The sequence below is a fragment of the Dermochelys coriacea genome, chromosome 20, assembly GCF_009764565.3.
Source record: "Dermochelys coriacea isolate rDerCor1 chromosome 20, rDerCor1.pri.v4, whole genome shotgun sequence".
NCBI classification, from domain to species: domain Eukaryota; kingdom Metazoa; phylum Chordata; order Testudines; family Dermochelyidae; genus Dermochelys; species Dermochelys coriacea.
Window position 1 is genome coordinate 14,112,760 of NC_050087.2, and position 15,173 is coordinate 14,127,932.

At 61.2% G+C, this 15,173-nt stretch overlaps 1 protein-coding gene across 4 annotated transcripts; it reads right to left on the bottom strand.

Moving 5' to 3' along the window:
- Positions 1–267: 267 nt before the first annotated feature.
- On the bottom strand, positions 268–8,967 carry DDX39A (DExD-box helicase 39A). 4 transcript variants are annotated; one of them, XM_038378694.2, is made up of 11 exons: positions 8,843–8,946; positions 7,465–7,673; positions 6,820–6,947; positions 5,154–5,246; positions 4,465–4,648; positions 3,663–3,781; positions 2,571–2,702; positions 1,902–2,011; positions 1,607–1,751; positions 793–940; positions 268–431 (listed from the first exon to the last, which is right to left on the bottom strand). In XM_038378694.2, the coding sequence occupies exons 2-11, from the start codon at positions 7,670–7,672 to the stop codon at positions 415–417; spliced, it is 1,284 nt and encodes a 427-aa protein (XP_038234622.1). In that variant the 5' UTR covers position 7,673; positions 8,843–8,946; the 3' UTR covers positions 268–414. The 4 variants fall into 4 exon arrangements, with proteins under 4 accessions (XP_038234622.1, XP_043362756.1, XP_043362755.1 ...); XM_043506821.1 differs by lacking the exons at positions 268–431; positions 793–940 and adding an exon at positions 1,292–1,502 and having other exon boundaries at positions 1,560–1,751; positions 7,465–7,691; positions 8,821–8,967; XM_043506820.1 differs by lacking the exons at positions 268–431; positions 793–940 and adding an exon at positions 1,292–1,502 and having other exon boundaries at positions 1,560–1,751; positions 8,843–8,948.
- Positions 8,968–15,173: the final 6,206 nt, after the last annotated feature.

Below are 15,173 nucleotides of genomic sequence, written 5' to 3' on the forward strand. Positions count from 1 at the left end.
GTCCTGACTCCCAGTGCCATGGGGAGACAGAACATATAATCCTCTGAAACCATTTTTCATCTCTCTGTGTGATTCAGCCACCTCTGGGGTGGGACACAGCTGTTGTGAAAAGCTGCAGCCGCTTTCCAGCCCAGTCCAGATATACAGTATCAGACAAGGCATTTAAACCAAATTAATTAGAACCTCCAGTGCAGGGGGACATTACACACAAAACAAATTAAAATCTCATTAAGCCCATCAGGAAGCTAAAACCCCCCACCAGAGGCACTTGGTAATAAAAAGTTTATTTGAGACACTGTTACACACACATCTACAGGTTTAAAAACTGTGTAAAAAGTGAAATACCCGTGATCTGACTTAGAAAGGGTTAAAAAGAGCAGCCAGGCTGGTTCTGGGCAGGGGGGTCCGATCCCGTTATCGGCTCTGTTCAACTGCAAGAGAAAGAGGCTGTTAATCCCACTGCTACCAGCAGAGGGCTCCCGCACCCCTTTCAGTTCTTCGCTGTGGCCACCAGAATCCTCCCTCTATAGTCATGGGGGCAATGCCGTGGGGGGGGCGGGGGGGGGGGAAGTCAGTGGGTGCTGCCCTTCCACAAGCATCAGAGATCAGGAGAGGCCCCACCCCGAGCTGAGTCTAATCTACAGGCCCATCACCATGGCACCTGGGCACCCTGAGGGCATGGGGCTCCCCAGCTTTGATGTCCCCCAGAAAGACAGGATTTGGGCCCAAGCACCGCAGCTGCTCCCTGGAGGGAGGGCGAAGGGCCGAGGGCTGCCCCCGGCGGGTACGTACTGTACGTGGAAATGTCGATCTCCTCGGGCAGCTCTGCCACGTTCACCTCAAAGCGATCCTGCACCTCGTTGAGGATCTTGGCGTCGCCCTCGTCCGACACGAAGGTGATGGCCAGGCCCTTGGTGCCGAAGCGCCCGGCACGCGCCACCTGCAATGAGCAAGGCAGGGCTGTCAGTGGGGAGGGGCCTCTGGGAGCCATGCCCACCTGCACCATGTGACAGGAACACTATGGGGCTGGCAGGGCACTGGACTCCTGGGAGCTCCTCCCCCTAGGAACCTGCAACCGGGAGCCCAGCGCAGGTGTGGGAGGGCAAGGGGCCAGGAGAGGCTGGGGTTCTGTGACCCACCCTGGGTGATGCAGCTGGGGGGGGTCCAAAGGCAGCTCTGAGGCCCCCCAGGCATGTCCCCCCCCAACCCTATGGGAGTATCAGCAGGGGGCCACTTGCCAAGCACCCTCCCTGCCTGATGATTAAAGAGCCAGGCAAAGAGCACCCCACATCCCGACAGGCCCAGATCAACCCATCCCTGGGCAGCCAGGGCCATACCGCCCGGCAGCCAGGGCGCCTCTTGCTCCAGTAACAGTGGATACCAGAGTAGTAGCTGGTCCAGGGGTGCTGGGCCCCCAGTGTTGGGCAGAGCCTGTGGGCAATGAGGCTCCCCACCGATGCCCATGGTGTGCCTGGGACAGCAGCCACAGGGTCAGGCCCCCCGGTGCCAGGCAGGGCACGGCTCTCCCTGGGCCAGTGGGAGCAGGGTCAGAACCCTCCCCCCGAGTGCCAGGCCAGGCCTGGCTCTCCCCAGCGGCAGAGCTCACCCGGTGCAGGTAGGTGTCCGAGTCCTCGGGCATGTCGTAGTTGAAGACGATGTTGACACGCTCGATGTCCATCCCCCGCCCGAACAAGTTGGTGGCCACCAGGATGCGGCGCTGGAAATCCTTGAACTGCTGGTAGCGGGACAGCCTGGGGGGGGATCACACCTGAGACCCCAGCCATGCTCCAACCACTAGGCCTCGCTCCCCTCCCAGAGCCTGGTGCCAGCACAAATCAGGTCAACGAGACTCCCCGGGCCGGGCCAGGCCCCGCCCTGCCCCTCCGGTGCCCAGCACCCACCTCTCCTCCTGCGACATGCCCCGGTGGATGGCGATGGCCGGGAAGTTCTGCTCCACCAGCAGCTGGGCCAGGGCCATGCAGCGCTGCACTGACTTGACAAAGATCACCACCTGGGGGAGGGGCGGAGGGTTAGCACGCAGCACCCCCCACCTCGGCAGACAGCTCCACCCCCTTCCTGCCCCCACCCCATCAGCACAGGAGGTGAAGGGGGGGGACAGGACACCAGCTGTTCAACCCCAGCCCGGCCCACCGACCGGATCTTGCCTGGGATCAGACCCCCCCCCCGGTCAATCCTGCTCCTGCCCCCCTCTGCCCAGCCATCCACAGGCCTCACCCCTTCTGTAGTGGAGTCCAAAGGACCCATCCTGCCCTGGTCTCCCATCTGGGGGTGTCACCGCCGCCACCCCCCCCCCCACACACAGAGTGCAGCCAGAGGAGACTGAGCACGCTCTAACTCCCCCCCCAAATCAAGCAGGGCTCCTCCCCCTCCTGGATCTCCCAGGGGCCTAGCGCTGTGGGTGGCTCTGGCAAGGATCCATAGCCTGGCCCTGGCGTCACAGCCAGCCACTGACAGCCAGAACCCAGGGGTCCGGCTCCCAATCCCACACTCCCCTCCCAGAGTTGGGGATGGGACCCAGGCGTCCCTTCCCCCCCCCACCCCACACACACCTGGTTGAACTCCAGCACATCAAGCAGGTCGAAGAGCTTGCGGTTCTTCTCGCTGTCCTTCAGCTTGACGTAGTATTGCTGCAGGCCGTGCAGTGTCAGCTTGGTCTCGTCATCCACAAATACCTCCATGGGCTGGGGGGAGGGAGCAGCTCAGTGACACCCCCTCACGGCCAAAGAGGCTTCAACCCAGCCTTCCATGAGCCGACCCCCCTACTCCCGGTTTGAACCCAGCACTGATAGCAGGGGCTCCACCACTTGAGCTGGGGGAGGAGCTCCCTTCCACAGCAGCTGTAGTAGACCCTTACCCTCCCCACACCACCCAGCCACTAGAGGGAGTCAAAGCTCCACCTCCAGCATGGGTCAGCAAGACCCCCACAGCAGTGCCTGCCTCACCCAGGCTATGGATGTGCTAGGGGCATAGGGCTGCCAAACCTCGCTGTGCCAGGGCCTGGGGCAGCAGCCAGAGTGGAGGGAAGGCTTTTCCACAGCAGACCCTCCCACACAACGTTGCGGTCCCAGGGACCCTGCATGAGGGGGCCAGAGACCCCAGACCAGCTGGCCCCCCCACCATGCTGCCTCCTGCCCGGAGCAGGGGACCTGGCTGGGTGCCCTCATCAAGCCAGCAGGTGCTGGGTGAGTTGCTGGTGGCCAGACCCGGAGGCTTAGGGCTGCTCAGCGCTGAGCCCAGCCGGGGATCGAGGGCACCTTTCCTGGCCAGGCTGGGGAGGGACCAGGCCCACAAGGGGTGAGGGGCAGGGGAACAGGTTCATGAGGGGTGAGGGGCAGGGGGGCGGGTGAGGGTGAGTGGCCAGGGGCAGGCCCACGAGGGGTGACGGGCTGGGAGGCAGGCTGGGCAGCGGGGGGGGCGAGGGGTCGGGGGCAGGCCCACGAGGGGTGACGGGCCGGGGGGGCAAGGGGTGATGGGCGGGGGGGGCAGGCCCACGAGGGGTGATGGGCCGGGGGGTGAGAGGTCGGGGCAGGCTGGGTGGCAGGGGTGATGGGCTGGGGGGGCAGGGCCGAGGGGCAGGCCCATGAGGGGTGATGGGCTGGGGGGTAGGCGGCGAGGGGTGACGGGCCGGGCCAGGGACTCACATCCTGCATGAACTTGCGGCACACCGGCCGGATCTCCTTGCTCAGAGTGGCGCTGAACATCATGCACTGCTTCTCGTGGGGCGTCAGCCGGAAGATCTCCTGCACGTCCCGCCGCATGTCTGGGGGAGGGAGGGGTCACTGCACTGGAGACAGCTGGGGGGAGGCTCGCGGGGGGGGGGCACTCGTGTTTGACCCCCAGAGGTCCAGCCCTGGGAACGAGGCCCAGAACCAGCGTGCTGGGGTCAAAGCTCCAGCCTCCCCCACAAGTCGCTCCCTGCAGCTGGTGACTTAATCCCAGACTGTCTGATCCCACTCCCCTGCAGTCAGCCTCCCCACCAGCCAGGTGTCTGCACCCCCCCGCCCCGGGGTCACACCCCAGACACACCGGCCTGGCCTTCAGACCAGCAGGACCCAGGGACACACAGCTGGGCCCCAGGACTGGGCAGCTCCAGGCCTGATGCTGGCAGGATCCCTAGGGCAGAACCAGTTGGCGCCATCCCTGACCCAGAGAAAAGAGACGCTCGCCACCCAGGCAGCTGGAGAAGGTTCAGACCCTGTCATGTATTCCCAGCGCCGGGAGGGGAGCGGGGATCGAACCCAGGGGCCGTACCCACCACTCCCCAGGTCTAACCACTAGGCTCCCCTCCCCTCCCAAGGCTTGGATTAGAACCCAGGAGTCCTGACAGATGATGCAAACAGCCCCTAGGCCTCAGGTACCCCAGGCAGGTTGGGACGCTCTGGGGATCCCCCCACACACACACCCATGCCCCAGCACCCCCTAGCGCCCCCCACCCCATCTCACCAAGCTGCTCCAGCATCTTGTCGCACTCGTCCAGCACAAAGTGCTTGACGCTTCGCAGGTTGAGGCTCTTGTTGCGCACCAGGGCCAGGATGCGCCCCGGGGTCCCCACCACGATGTGGGGGCAGTTCTTCTTCAGCACCTCCTCATCCTTCTTGATGGACAGGCCCCCGAAGAACACCCCCACCTGCAGGCGGCCAGGGGAACAGCCGGGTCAGTGGCCAGGCAGCAAACCCCCAGCACCAGGCAGGCCTGGGGCTAGGGGGGCGTCCCTCCACTCCCACTGGGGGGAAACTGAGGCAGGGGGGACAGGACTTGTCCAAGGGCAGTTTAGTGGCAGGGCCTAGACTAGAACCCAGGAGTCCTGACTCCCGGAGCCGGGAGAGAACCCGGGAGTCCTGACCCACCCCTAGCCACTCTCTGGGTCTCCCACATGAGCACGGAGGAGACGGAGACCCACCCTTGCAGCTTCCAAGTTTCAGGCCCTCAACACAGTCATACAGGCAGCTGCTGGGGGGCTTACGCTGTGGGGGGTGGGGCTGTGTCTCCAAGGTCTAGCCTCCTGGAAGGGGGGATACTCCCCACACTCCTCACTCACTTGAGCCAGGCTGAACAACACTCGTGGCTCCACGGGGGGGCACCAGAGATGCGGGGGAGGGAGTTCCTCTCGACGCCGGGGGGGCCAAGCTCACCTTGACACTGGGCATGTACTTGGAGAAGCGTTCGTACTCCTTGCTGATCTGGAATGCCAACTCCCGCGTGTGGCACATCACCAGCACCGACACCTGGGGGGGGAGGGGGAAGACACGAGTCACCCCAGTAGAGACCATGCCCTGCCCCCCCGGGATACAGCCCAACGCCCCCACCCCCTCAGGGATAGCTGCCACCTCCCACAAATCCTGGAGAACAGGTGCCCCCATCTTTGCCCCTTCCCCTGAGCTTTCAGAGTTCCCCCCACCCGCTGAAGACCGGACTAATCCAGAGCACCAAGGGTCCATGCTGCTAATGCTACAACAGCAGGGACAGGCCCCGCTGCCAGCCAGGATCGCTCTGGCGCATGGATCCGGGGCAGGCCGTGGCCCCCAGTGGCCCGGGCTCAGCGGAGCAGAGTTCGGTGGCTGCCAGCCCCACGTGGCTACGGCCCGCTGGGAGGCTGTCCCAGGGCAGGATCCAGCCCACAGGGAGTATCCCAGCACCAGCCCAGTGCCAGACTGGCGGCTCCGAGCCAGCCCCCCGAGGTAGCGGAGCCACTGGAGATCCAGACACATGGCAGCAGTGCCCAGGCAGGCCCACCCCCAGCCAGGAGTGGGCAAAGCACCATGCTCCCTGCAGTGCTGGGGGGCAGCAGGCTCCTGAGGCACATCTGGCTGGGTCAACGACAGCCCAGGGCCGCGCTTCAGGGCGCTCATATGCAGTGAGTTCGCCAGCTCTCGGATCAGCACCACAGCACTCTCCCTGCTGCTGCCCGGTCCCTACCTGCTCCAGGGATCCCTCCAGCATCGCTGGGGTGGCGCCATCCCCACAGCCCAGTGTGACCCCCCCCAGCCCATAGTCAGATTTGAAGGCAGAAGGGATGGTTCTCAGCAGCAGCCTGTCCCGGACTCTTAGGCTAGCCTGGGCCAGAGAAACACACGGCTCTGGCCACACTGGATTCTCCCACTGCGTCAGCGGCACCCCAAAGTCCCCCCACAGGGGCAGGCCCAGAACCAGCCTCCCAGGGATCTACTTCCCAGGAGTGGCAGGCCAGAAGGGCACATCTAACCCAACCTCCTGTAGCACGGCCAGGGACTGGCCTCCGCTCACCCTTGTACCGAGCCCAACAGTGCATCAGGCTAAGGCACCTTCCCCAAGGCGGCTCGCGTGCAAGGATCGAACACGGAGCATCCAGCCCTGCCCTGGCTTCCATTCCAGGGTTAACCCCCTTCGCTGTGAAACACGTGTGGATCTTCATTTGCTTAACGAGCCACAGCGCAGGCAAGAGGTGGCCAAAAGTATACGTGGGCTCAGAAAAGAATGAGTTGAGTTCCTGCAGTATAGGTGCAGCAACAGCTATGAGCCAAGATGGTCAAGGACGCAGTGGGTGTCCCTAAACCTGCGACTGGCGGACAAGGAATGGATCACTCGCGAATTGCCCTGCTCTGCTCATTCCCTCTGAAGCACCTGGTGCCATGTTCTCCTTGCCAAGTCTACCCCACAGCACAGCCATGTGAGTGACCCCGGGGCCCTTCCCATGGGGAGTGGGGCAGAGAGAGGCGAGGGGGCCGGGGAGGCATGCCTGCTCCTCTCCCCAGCAAATCCCACAGCCCAGCCCAGCGACACACACGGACACCCACACCCGCCCCCGCCCCCACCCTGTACCTGTCCATCCACCGGCTCGATCTGCTGCAGCGTGGCCAGCACGAAGACGGCCGTCTTGCCCATGCCCGACTTGGCCTGGCACAGCACATCCATGCCCAGGATGGCCTGCGGGATGCATTCGTGCTGCACTGTGGGAGCAAGGGCGGACGCACAGCCGTTACATGGGGCACAGCAGAACGAGGTAGAGCTGGGGATAGAACCCAGGAGTCCTGACTCCCAGCCCCCTGCTCTAACCCACTAAACCCCACCCCCCCTCCTGCTCTGGGGCATTAGGGTCAGCACCCCCTACTGAGCCCCACCCCTCTCCCAGGGGCACAGTGGCCCCTAGTGCCCACTGGGACCAGCACTGACTGCCAGGGGAGAGCGCCCCCTGCTGAGCCCCACCCCACTCCCTGCAGCACAGCGCCCCCTAGTGCCGCACTGGAGCCAGCACTGACTGCAGGGGAGAGCGCCCCCTGCTGAGCCCCTGCTTCCCCCACTTGGCAGGGCAGATCTCGAGATCTCACTCCCTTGCCAACGCCCCCGTCCCCCCGCAGCTCTCACCAGGCAGCGCCGCTCTCTACGGCCCCCGCCCGCAGCTCCTCCCAGGCGGGCTGGCAAGGGGGTTGCGCTCCTGGGGGCCGGGGGCCTCGGCTCCGCTCCTACCTTCAGACGGGTGCTCAAAGCCACAGTCCACGATGGCTCGCAGTAGCTCAGGTTTGAGCAGGAAATCCCGGAAGCCCGAGCTGTGGATGGACACATAGGAGCCTTTCACGTCCTTCTTTGCTGGAGGGGGCACCGCATCCGCCACCACCTGGGGCTCCTCGTCCTCCTCATAATCCAGCAGCTCGTTCTCCACGTCCTGCTCAGCCATTCTGCGAGAAACAGACGCGCTCAGCGGCTGCGGGTCCGCACTGACGGGCACAACAGGGCTGGGGTAGCAGGGGGCTGCGGGTCAGGACTGAGGAAACCCCACAGAGCCGGTGGGGAGCCAAAGCTGGGCTAGGAGGAGGCTGCAGGTGGGGATTGAGGGGCACTGCCAGAGCTGGGGAGAGCCCGGGGCTGAGGTATCAAGAGCTGCGGGTCAGGATTGAGGGGCACTGGTAGAGGTGGGGAGGAAGCTCAGGGCTGGGCTAGCAGGGGGGGCTGTGCGTCGGGATCGAGGGCCACCGGCAGGGCTCGGGGGGGCCACCGGCAGGGCTCGGGGGGGCCACCGGCAGGGCTCGGGGGGGCAGCAGGGGCGGCGGGGTGGGATCGGGGGGCACCGGGCGGCGGGGCGGGATCGGGGGGCACCGGCAGGGCTGGGGGGGCAGGGGGCGGCGGGGCGGGATCGGGGGGCACCCGCAGGGCTGGGGGGGCAGGGGGCGGCGGGGCGGGATCGGGGGGCACCGGCAGGGCTGGGGGGGCAGGGGGCGGCGGGGCGGGATCGGGGGGCACCGGCAGGGCTGGGGGGGGGCAGGGGGCAGCAGGGGCGGCAGGTCGGGAACGGGGGGGCACCGGCAGGGCTGGGGGGGCAGGGGGCGGGGGGGCGGGAACGGGGGGCACCGGCAGGGCTGGGGGGGCAGGGGGCGGGGGGGCGGGATCGGGGGGCACCGGCAGGGCTGGGGGGGGCAGGGGGCGGGATCGGGGGGCACCGGCAGGGCTGGGGGGGGCAGGGGGCGGCGGGGCGGGATCGGGGGGCACCGGCAGGGCTGGGGGAGGAATCTCTTGCACAGAACTTGTCCCCCCCCGACCGCTGCTCCTGTCGCGGATCGAGCCCAGCCACCCCGACACCGGGGACACAGAGCGGGGGGGGCCGCGGGGGGGGGCGCTGCCTTGGAGACCCCAGATCATCGCCCACAACAGGCCCCCCCCCGGGACCGGCCTCCTCCCTCCGCCCCGGCCCCGGCCCCGGCCCCCCGCCTCCGCGCCCCCCCATGGGGCAGCCCCGCAGGACCGGGCGGGGAGAGACGCGGTCCGGGGCCCCCCTACCCGATCCCGGGTCCCGACCAGGCCGCAGGCCAAGCCCCGGGCTCACGTGACCGCCCCGTCCGGCCGCTCTCACCTCGTGGTGCCGCGCTCCGGCTCCGACTCCCGCGCGCCTTGTCCTCCTCCCGGCGGCGACAGAGTGTTCCTTCCGTTTCCGCCCCATTGGCGCGGCGCCCCGTCACTCCGGTCGCGCCCTCCACTCTCATTGGTCTTCGCCAGGCCAGAAGCCCGCCTGACGCCGGAAGAAGGCGGTGCAGTTAGACGCATTGCCAATTGACTGGCTGATGGAGCTGTCGATCTTTCCAAGCGGCCTGTTGATTGCGTCGACGCGCCCTGTCAGTCACCGCGCACTGTCACAGGTTTCCCCGGGAAGATCGATCTGCCATCTTGAGTGCGGGCGGCGCAAAGGGCACGCGAAGCCCGGGGAGAGACGCCATCTTGATTGATGGCAAAGAAAGACAACATTGGGCACGGAGGCAACGGGACGCCATCTTGAGTGCTGGCAGGAGCAGGGGCTCCACATCAGGATCAGAGGCGTGGAAGGGCCAGGCTGGGCCATGATGATGGGCCAGGCTGGGCCATGGTGATGGCCCTGGGCGGGCGCCTTAGCTGGGGACGGGCAGGGCTGCTGGCAGCCAGGGCACCGACCCGGCCTCCTCGGCTGGCAGCCATTGATGGACCCGGCCAGGGTCTGCTCCAAGCCCAGTCCCAGCGCTTGGCGGAGAAGCCCATCCCGTTCGCTTGTTAATGTCGTCCAGTGACCCCTGGTTCTTGTGTTAGGTGAAGGGGCAAATATTCAACCTCTCCACCCCATTCCTGATTCTATAGTCCCCTGCGTCGATATCCCCCCTCGGTCAGCTCTTGTCTATACTGAACGGTCCCACTCTTTTTAATCTCGCCTCCTACGGAAGCTGTTCCACCCCCCTGATCATTTTCCCCCGAATGCATCCGATGAAGTGAGCTGTAGCTCACGAAAGCTTATGCTCAAATAAATCTGTTCGTCTCTAAGGTGCCACAAGTCCTCCTTTTCTATTTGTATATTTGTTAATGTCACAGCACAGTTAGTAGCTACCTGGGAGGCTATGAAAAGCGATAAGTGATGTTAACAAACATACAGGTATCGCTTTTCACAGATAGCTAGTCAGTCTGCTGTGAAAAGGGATACTTGCATGTTTGTTAATAGAAATTTTGTTAATAGGATTTTCCACCGAATGCTTCCAATGAAGTGAGCTGTAGCTCACGAAAGCTTATGCTCAAATAAATTTGTTCATCTCTAAGGTGCCACAAGTACTCCTTTTCTTTTTGCGAATACAGACTAACATGGCTGCTACTCTGAAACCTGATCATATCTGTTGCCCTTCTCTGCACCTGTCCCAATTCAACATATCTTCTTTGAGACGGGGTGACCAGAGCTGCACCCAGTATTCAAGATGTGGCTGGACCATGGATTTATATCGTGGCGTTGCGACATTTCCTCGCTTATTTTCTATCCCTTTGCTAATGGTTCCCAACATTGCGTTCGCTTCTTCGACGGCCACTGCCCACTGAATGGATGTTTTCAGAGAAGTATCCGCGATGGCTCCAAAATCTCTTTCTTGCGTGGTAGCAGCTAATTTAGACCCCCTCACTTTGTATGTACAGTGGGGCTTTCGTTCTCCATTGTGTGTTACTTTAAACTGCTCAACACTGAATTTCATCTGCCATTTTGTTGCCTCGTCACCCAGGTTTGTGAGATCCCTTTGTAACTCTTTGCAATCAGCTTTGGACTTAACCGTTTTGGGTAATTTTATATCATCTCCCAACTGCCATCTCCCTGTTCACCCCTTTTTCCAGATCATGAATAGAAATGTTAAACAACGCTGGTCCCAGCACAGACCCTGCTATTTACTCATCTCCATTGTCAAAACTGACCGTTTATTCCTACCCTTTGTTTCCTGTCTTTTAACCAGTTACCAATCCATGAGAGGATCTTCTTACTTATCCCATCACAGCTTACTTTGCTTGAGCACCTTAGCTGAGGGACCTTGTCAAAGGCCTTCTGCAAGTCCAAGTGTAACCCACACGTGCCCTGGGTGTGGTATTCTGTCCTGTCTAGTGGCACCGAGACCACTTAGAGAGAGATGAATGAGTCTTCTCTACAGCCTTAGCTAAGGGCCATGGCTTTTAGCTCACGCAGGAGAGGCTCATGCATTTAGCTCGAGAGATCCCAAGTTCGATTCCGCCTGCCGTCGACCAGTCTTTCAGTGTTACACAAGCATGCTATATCCACTGACTGGATCATCCTTGTCCACATGTGTATTGATCCCGCAAAGAATTCTAGCAGAGTGGTGTGAGGCATGATGCCATGCAGCCCTCCCCTCCGCCCTCTGGGCTGCACAGCTGTGGTATTGGGCCGTTCTCCAAGATACCACAAGACAGAGCATTTCCACCACAGAATTCATCATTTTCCTGCTGCTAATCACCTATCTTTTGTCTGGTTGGTTGGCTGTTTTTTTTCTCCCTGCCCTGCCGGGACTGATCTGCAGCTGCTCCACTTGCTCTACAGCGCTCCCCACAATGGCTCCCCACCAGTGCTAACTGGTTTACAGGGCACGCTCCCTGCACTGTCCAGGAGCCCCATTTGAAGCCAGGGACGGGGGGAGCCAGGACAGTCTCGGACATGAGACAGTGAAGCTGGCTACAAGATGCCCCCTTCCCTGGACGCGCCAACGGGAGGCAGTGGGCAGTGGTGGAGTGAATCCAATGACAGAGCAAGGCAGTGAGGCTCTGTGCAGGGGCAGAGTGTAGGAGTGACAGGTGTCCCATGGCACTGGGATCAATTAATGTTGCTGTAGGATCTGTGGGTTCGCTGCAGCAGAATTGGGTCCCTGGAGGCAGAGAAGCCCCTGCAGCGTTGCTATTTGCCGGGGCTTGTTACGACGTCTGCATCCATCCAGTCAAAGACCAGGAACCTCCGTGCATGCCTCATCCAGCCAGTCCCAGCCAGTTTACGGGATAATCACCCGGGACATTGGGGTCAGCGCTGAGTGCCAAGGGAGAGCACCATCTCCCCACTCCCTGCAACACCCCCTAGTGACACCCTGGGGCTTTGTGAGCAATGTAGATCCCAAGTGGCCTGCATTAGTTTGATGGTGTCCTTGCTGCAGCCTCGTGGGTGGGAACCCATCTGGCGACTCTCCGTGCCAGAAGCCCATACGCTCCCCCCCCCACGCAGGAACGTTGGGCATATGGCAGACCGATGGGCAATGTGTAAACAGGGGGGGATTCGTTATCAAACGAAGCAGACAGTGATTCCACTCTACCAAGCCCCAGGCTGGCCTCGTTCTGGATGAGGGGGAGCTAGGCTCTGTCATCAGGCTTTAAATACATCTGCAGAGAAGGGATGTTGTCATTAGGGGGCGCTGTGCTGCGGGCAGTGGGGTGCAGGGCTCAGTAGGGGGCGTGCTCCCCTGGCTGTCAGTGCTGGCCCCAGGGCCCCACAGTGGTGTACTGGGCGGCTGGGCGCTGTGACCTCACCCACCTTGGCTCTCTAATATCTTGGGACCAACGTGGCTACAACCACCCTGCACCCAACAAGCTACACGTACCCCAACAGCACAGGTCTCACCCCGATGGGCGTTCCACTTTTGCCCGGAGCCATTTCCAGGCCCGTCCAGCACCGCTGTGGGGGGGCAGGGCCTTAGCCCCCAGCACCTCACTCGTTGCCCTGAAATTAAACAAAATAAACCAGGAAACCCGGTGGGTTAGAAAAAAAAAGGCATAAATGATGGGCCCCGCAGTGGGGGGGGAACTGGCCAGCAGGGGGCACTGCGGCGCTAGGAAAGGTTACACTGCTGTATCCACGGGGATGCTCTGCACAAGGAGACCTGGTGCTCTGATGCTAGTGCCTAGGTACCAAGGAGATAGATAGATTAGATGGGGTGTATGGCGATAGATCAATAGATACATTAGATGGGGGTATATGGGGATAGATAGAGGAGTGTATGGGGATAGATAGATAGATTAGATGAGCAGAGTGCTTGGGAATGGACAGTTAGCTAGATAGATGTATGGTGATAGATACAGGGGTGCATGAGGATAGATAGAGGAATGTATGGGGATGGATAGATAGAGGGGATATATGGGGATAGATTAAATAGAGGGGTTATATGCGGATAGCTAGAAAAAGGGATGTATGGGGATGGATAGGTAGATAGATAGATAGATTAGATGGGTGTACGGGGCTAGATAGATTAGATGAGAGGGGTGCATGGGGATGGATAGATAGATTCTATGGGGAGAGAAAGAGAGTATGCCTGGGGATGGACAGGTGGATGATGGCTGAAAGCTGTAAGTCCATTAATGGCTACAATCACACAAACAATCACATTTGAAAAAAGGACCAAACCTGAAGATGAACCAATGAGAGCGGGAGCTAGAGCGAGGTGCCCCGCTCAGAGATGGGCAGACACACACTGCGGCGGGGCAACCACACGCCTGCGAGCACTGTCTGTCACTACCCCCTCCCCTTGGCACAGCATCCTCTGGCTTGACCAACTCGGACGTCTTGGTGCTGGGAACTAGCGGGACCCTTTGAAGAGAAAGCCACGCAGGTGGGTTACACCACAGAGCAGAGGAAGAGTGGGAAATGCTGGGCTCTGTGTATTAATCCTTACTGTGCTGTACCCTGCAGTGGCACTCACTGGGCCCGTCGTGCCAGGGGCTGTACGGACATGACATAAAAACAGCCCCTGCTTCAGACACTTTACAGCATGTAATTCGAATTGGAGTCGCCCCAGGCCAGATCAGGACCCCACTGCGCTGGGTGCTGCACAGAACCTGCCCAGTGGTATGGTGCTGACCTTGGACGTGGGGTCCATGGGTTTAGTTCCCTGCTTTGCTACAGGCTCCCTGCGTGTCTGTCTGCAAGTCACTTAGCCTCTCTGTGTCTTACAGAACTCTGGGTCAAAGCCGGGATTTCTGGCTCCTTCACATAGCATGTGCACTCCTTTCCTTTGATCTCACGCATGGGGGTGGGGCTCAGATACCCCCCCTCCCCGGCTCTCCTCATATCACAATCACAGCTCTGATAAGCAGCTCCAGCGAATCCCTCCACCCTTCAGGGCAGCTGCACCCAGCTCAGTGAATGCAGCCGGAGAGCAGCCAGGGAATTCTGGCCTGCGCCAGGGGCAGAGTTAAGGTTGTATGGGCGTGGGGGATCCTCCATCACTGGCAATTCAACGATCAAGATGACTTTTGTTTAAAGATCTCTCGTTCCAAAGGAATTGCTTTGGGGAAGTTTTCTGGCCTGCGTTGTACAGGGGGTCAGTTGATCACAACGGTTCCCCCTGGCCTTGGCATCTAGGAATGGATGAACTCTCAGTTCCTGGGTTTTCAGAGGGTGGAGTTTGGCTGAATTCTGCATTAACAAAGTTCTTTGCCAGGGAGTATGTTAAAAGTGTAAGGCGTTCACACACAACGGTCACAGGAGCTGTATAATTATCTGCAATAGCCCCATTGTGCCAGGAGCTGCACAGACACATAGCGGGAGACAGCGCTGGCCTCAGAGAGGTTCCGGTTGAAATAGAAGGGATGGGAGGGAAAACCGAGGCAGAGGGTAGTGAACTGGCTAGCCCCAGGGTCCCCAGCAGGTTAGTAGCAGAGCTGAGAAGAGAATCCTAGTCTTTGAATTCCTAGTCAAGTACTCTACCCACTAGACCATGTTGCTTCCTCAGAGCTCCCTAAAGTCGGGCCCAATCCTGCAAATATTTATAATTAGGCACTCAGGGCCAAGGTCGACAGATTCTTCCTAAAAGTGGCGGGGGGCACACAAAGCCCCACCCTTTCCATGGCCCCGTCCCTGCCCCACTTCTTCCCACCTAGGCCCTGCCCCCCAGCCAAGCCAAAAGCTGGAGCTGGGCCGGGAGCCAAGCCCCTCCACCTGCCTGGGGTGGGGGGGCCCGAGAACAGCCCCCAGCCCATGTCCTCGCGTCCTGGGGCCCCTGCCCAGGGCAGGTGGAGGGTCCATGGCTCCCTGCAACTGCCTGGGCCCGTGTTACCCGGTCAGAGTTCCAGTTTCTGGCCTGGCTTGAGGGCAGGGCCTTGGAGGAAAGGGTGGGGGGCCAGGCCCATGGTGAAAAGTGGGCAGGGCCAGGCTTGTTCATTTTCAAACGTGTTCTGGTGTGCGTGCCTGGGGCATCCCATTGGCCTAACAGTTGGAGCACTGGATTCAGACTCCGGAGACCTGGGTGCTATTCCTGGCTCTCCCACTGGGTGACATGGGCAAGTCCTGTCATCCCTCTGTGCCTCAGTTTCCCCATGTGTAAAACAGGGGTGATGATACTGACCTGCTTGGTAAACCGCCTCGGAATGTGCAGATTGCGAGACCTAGGTAAGGACACTTACACTGCCAGGATCAGGCCTATGAC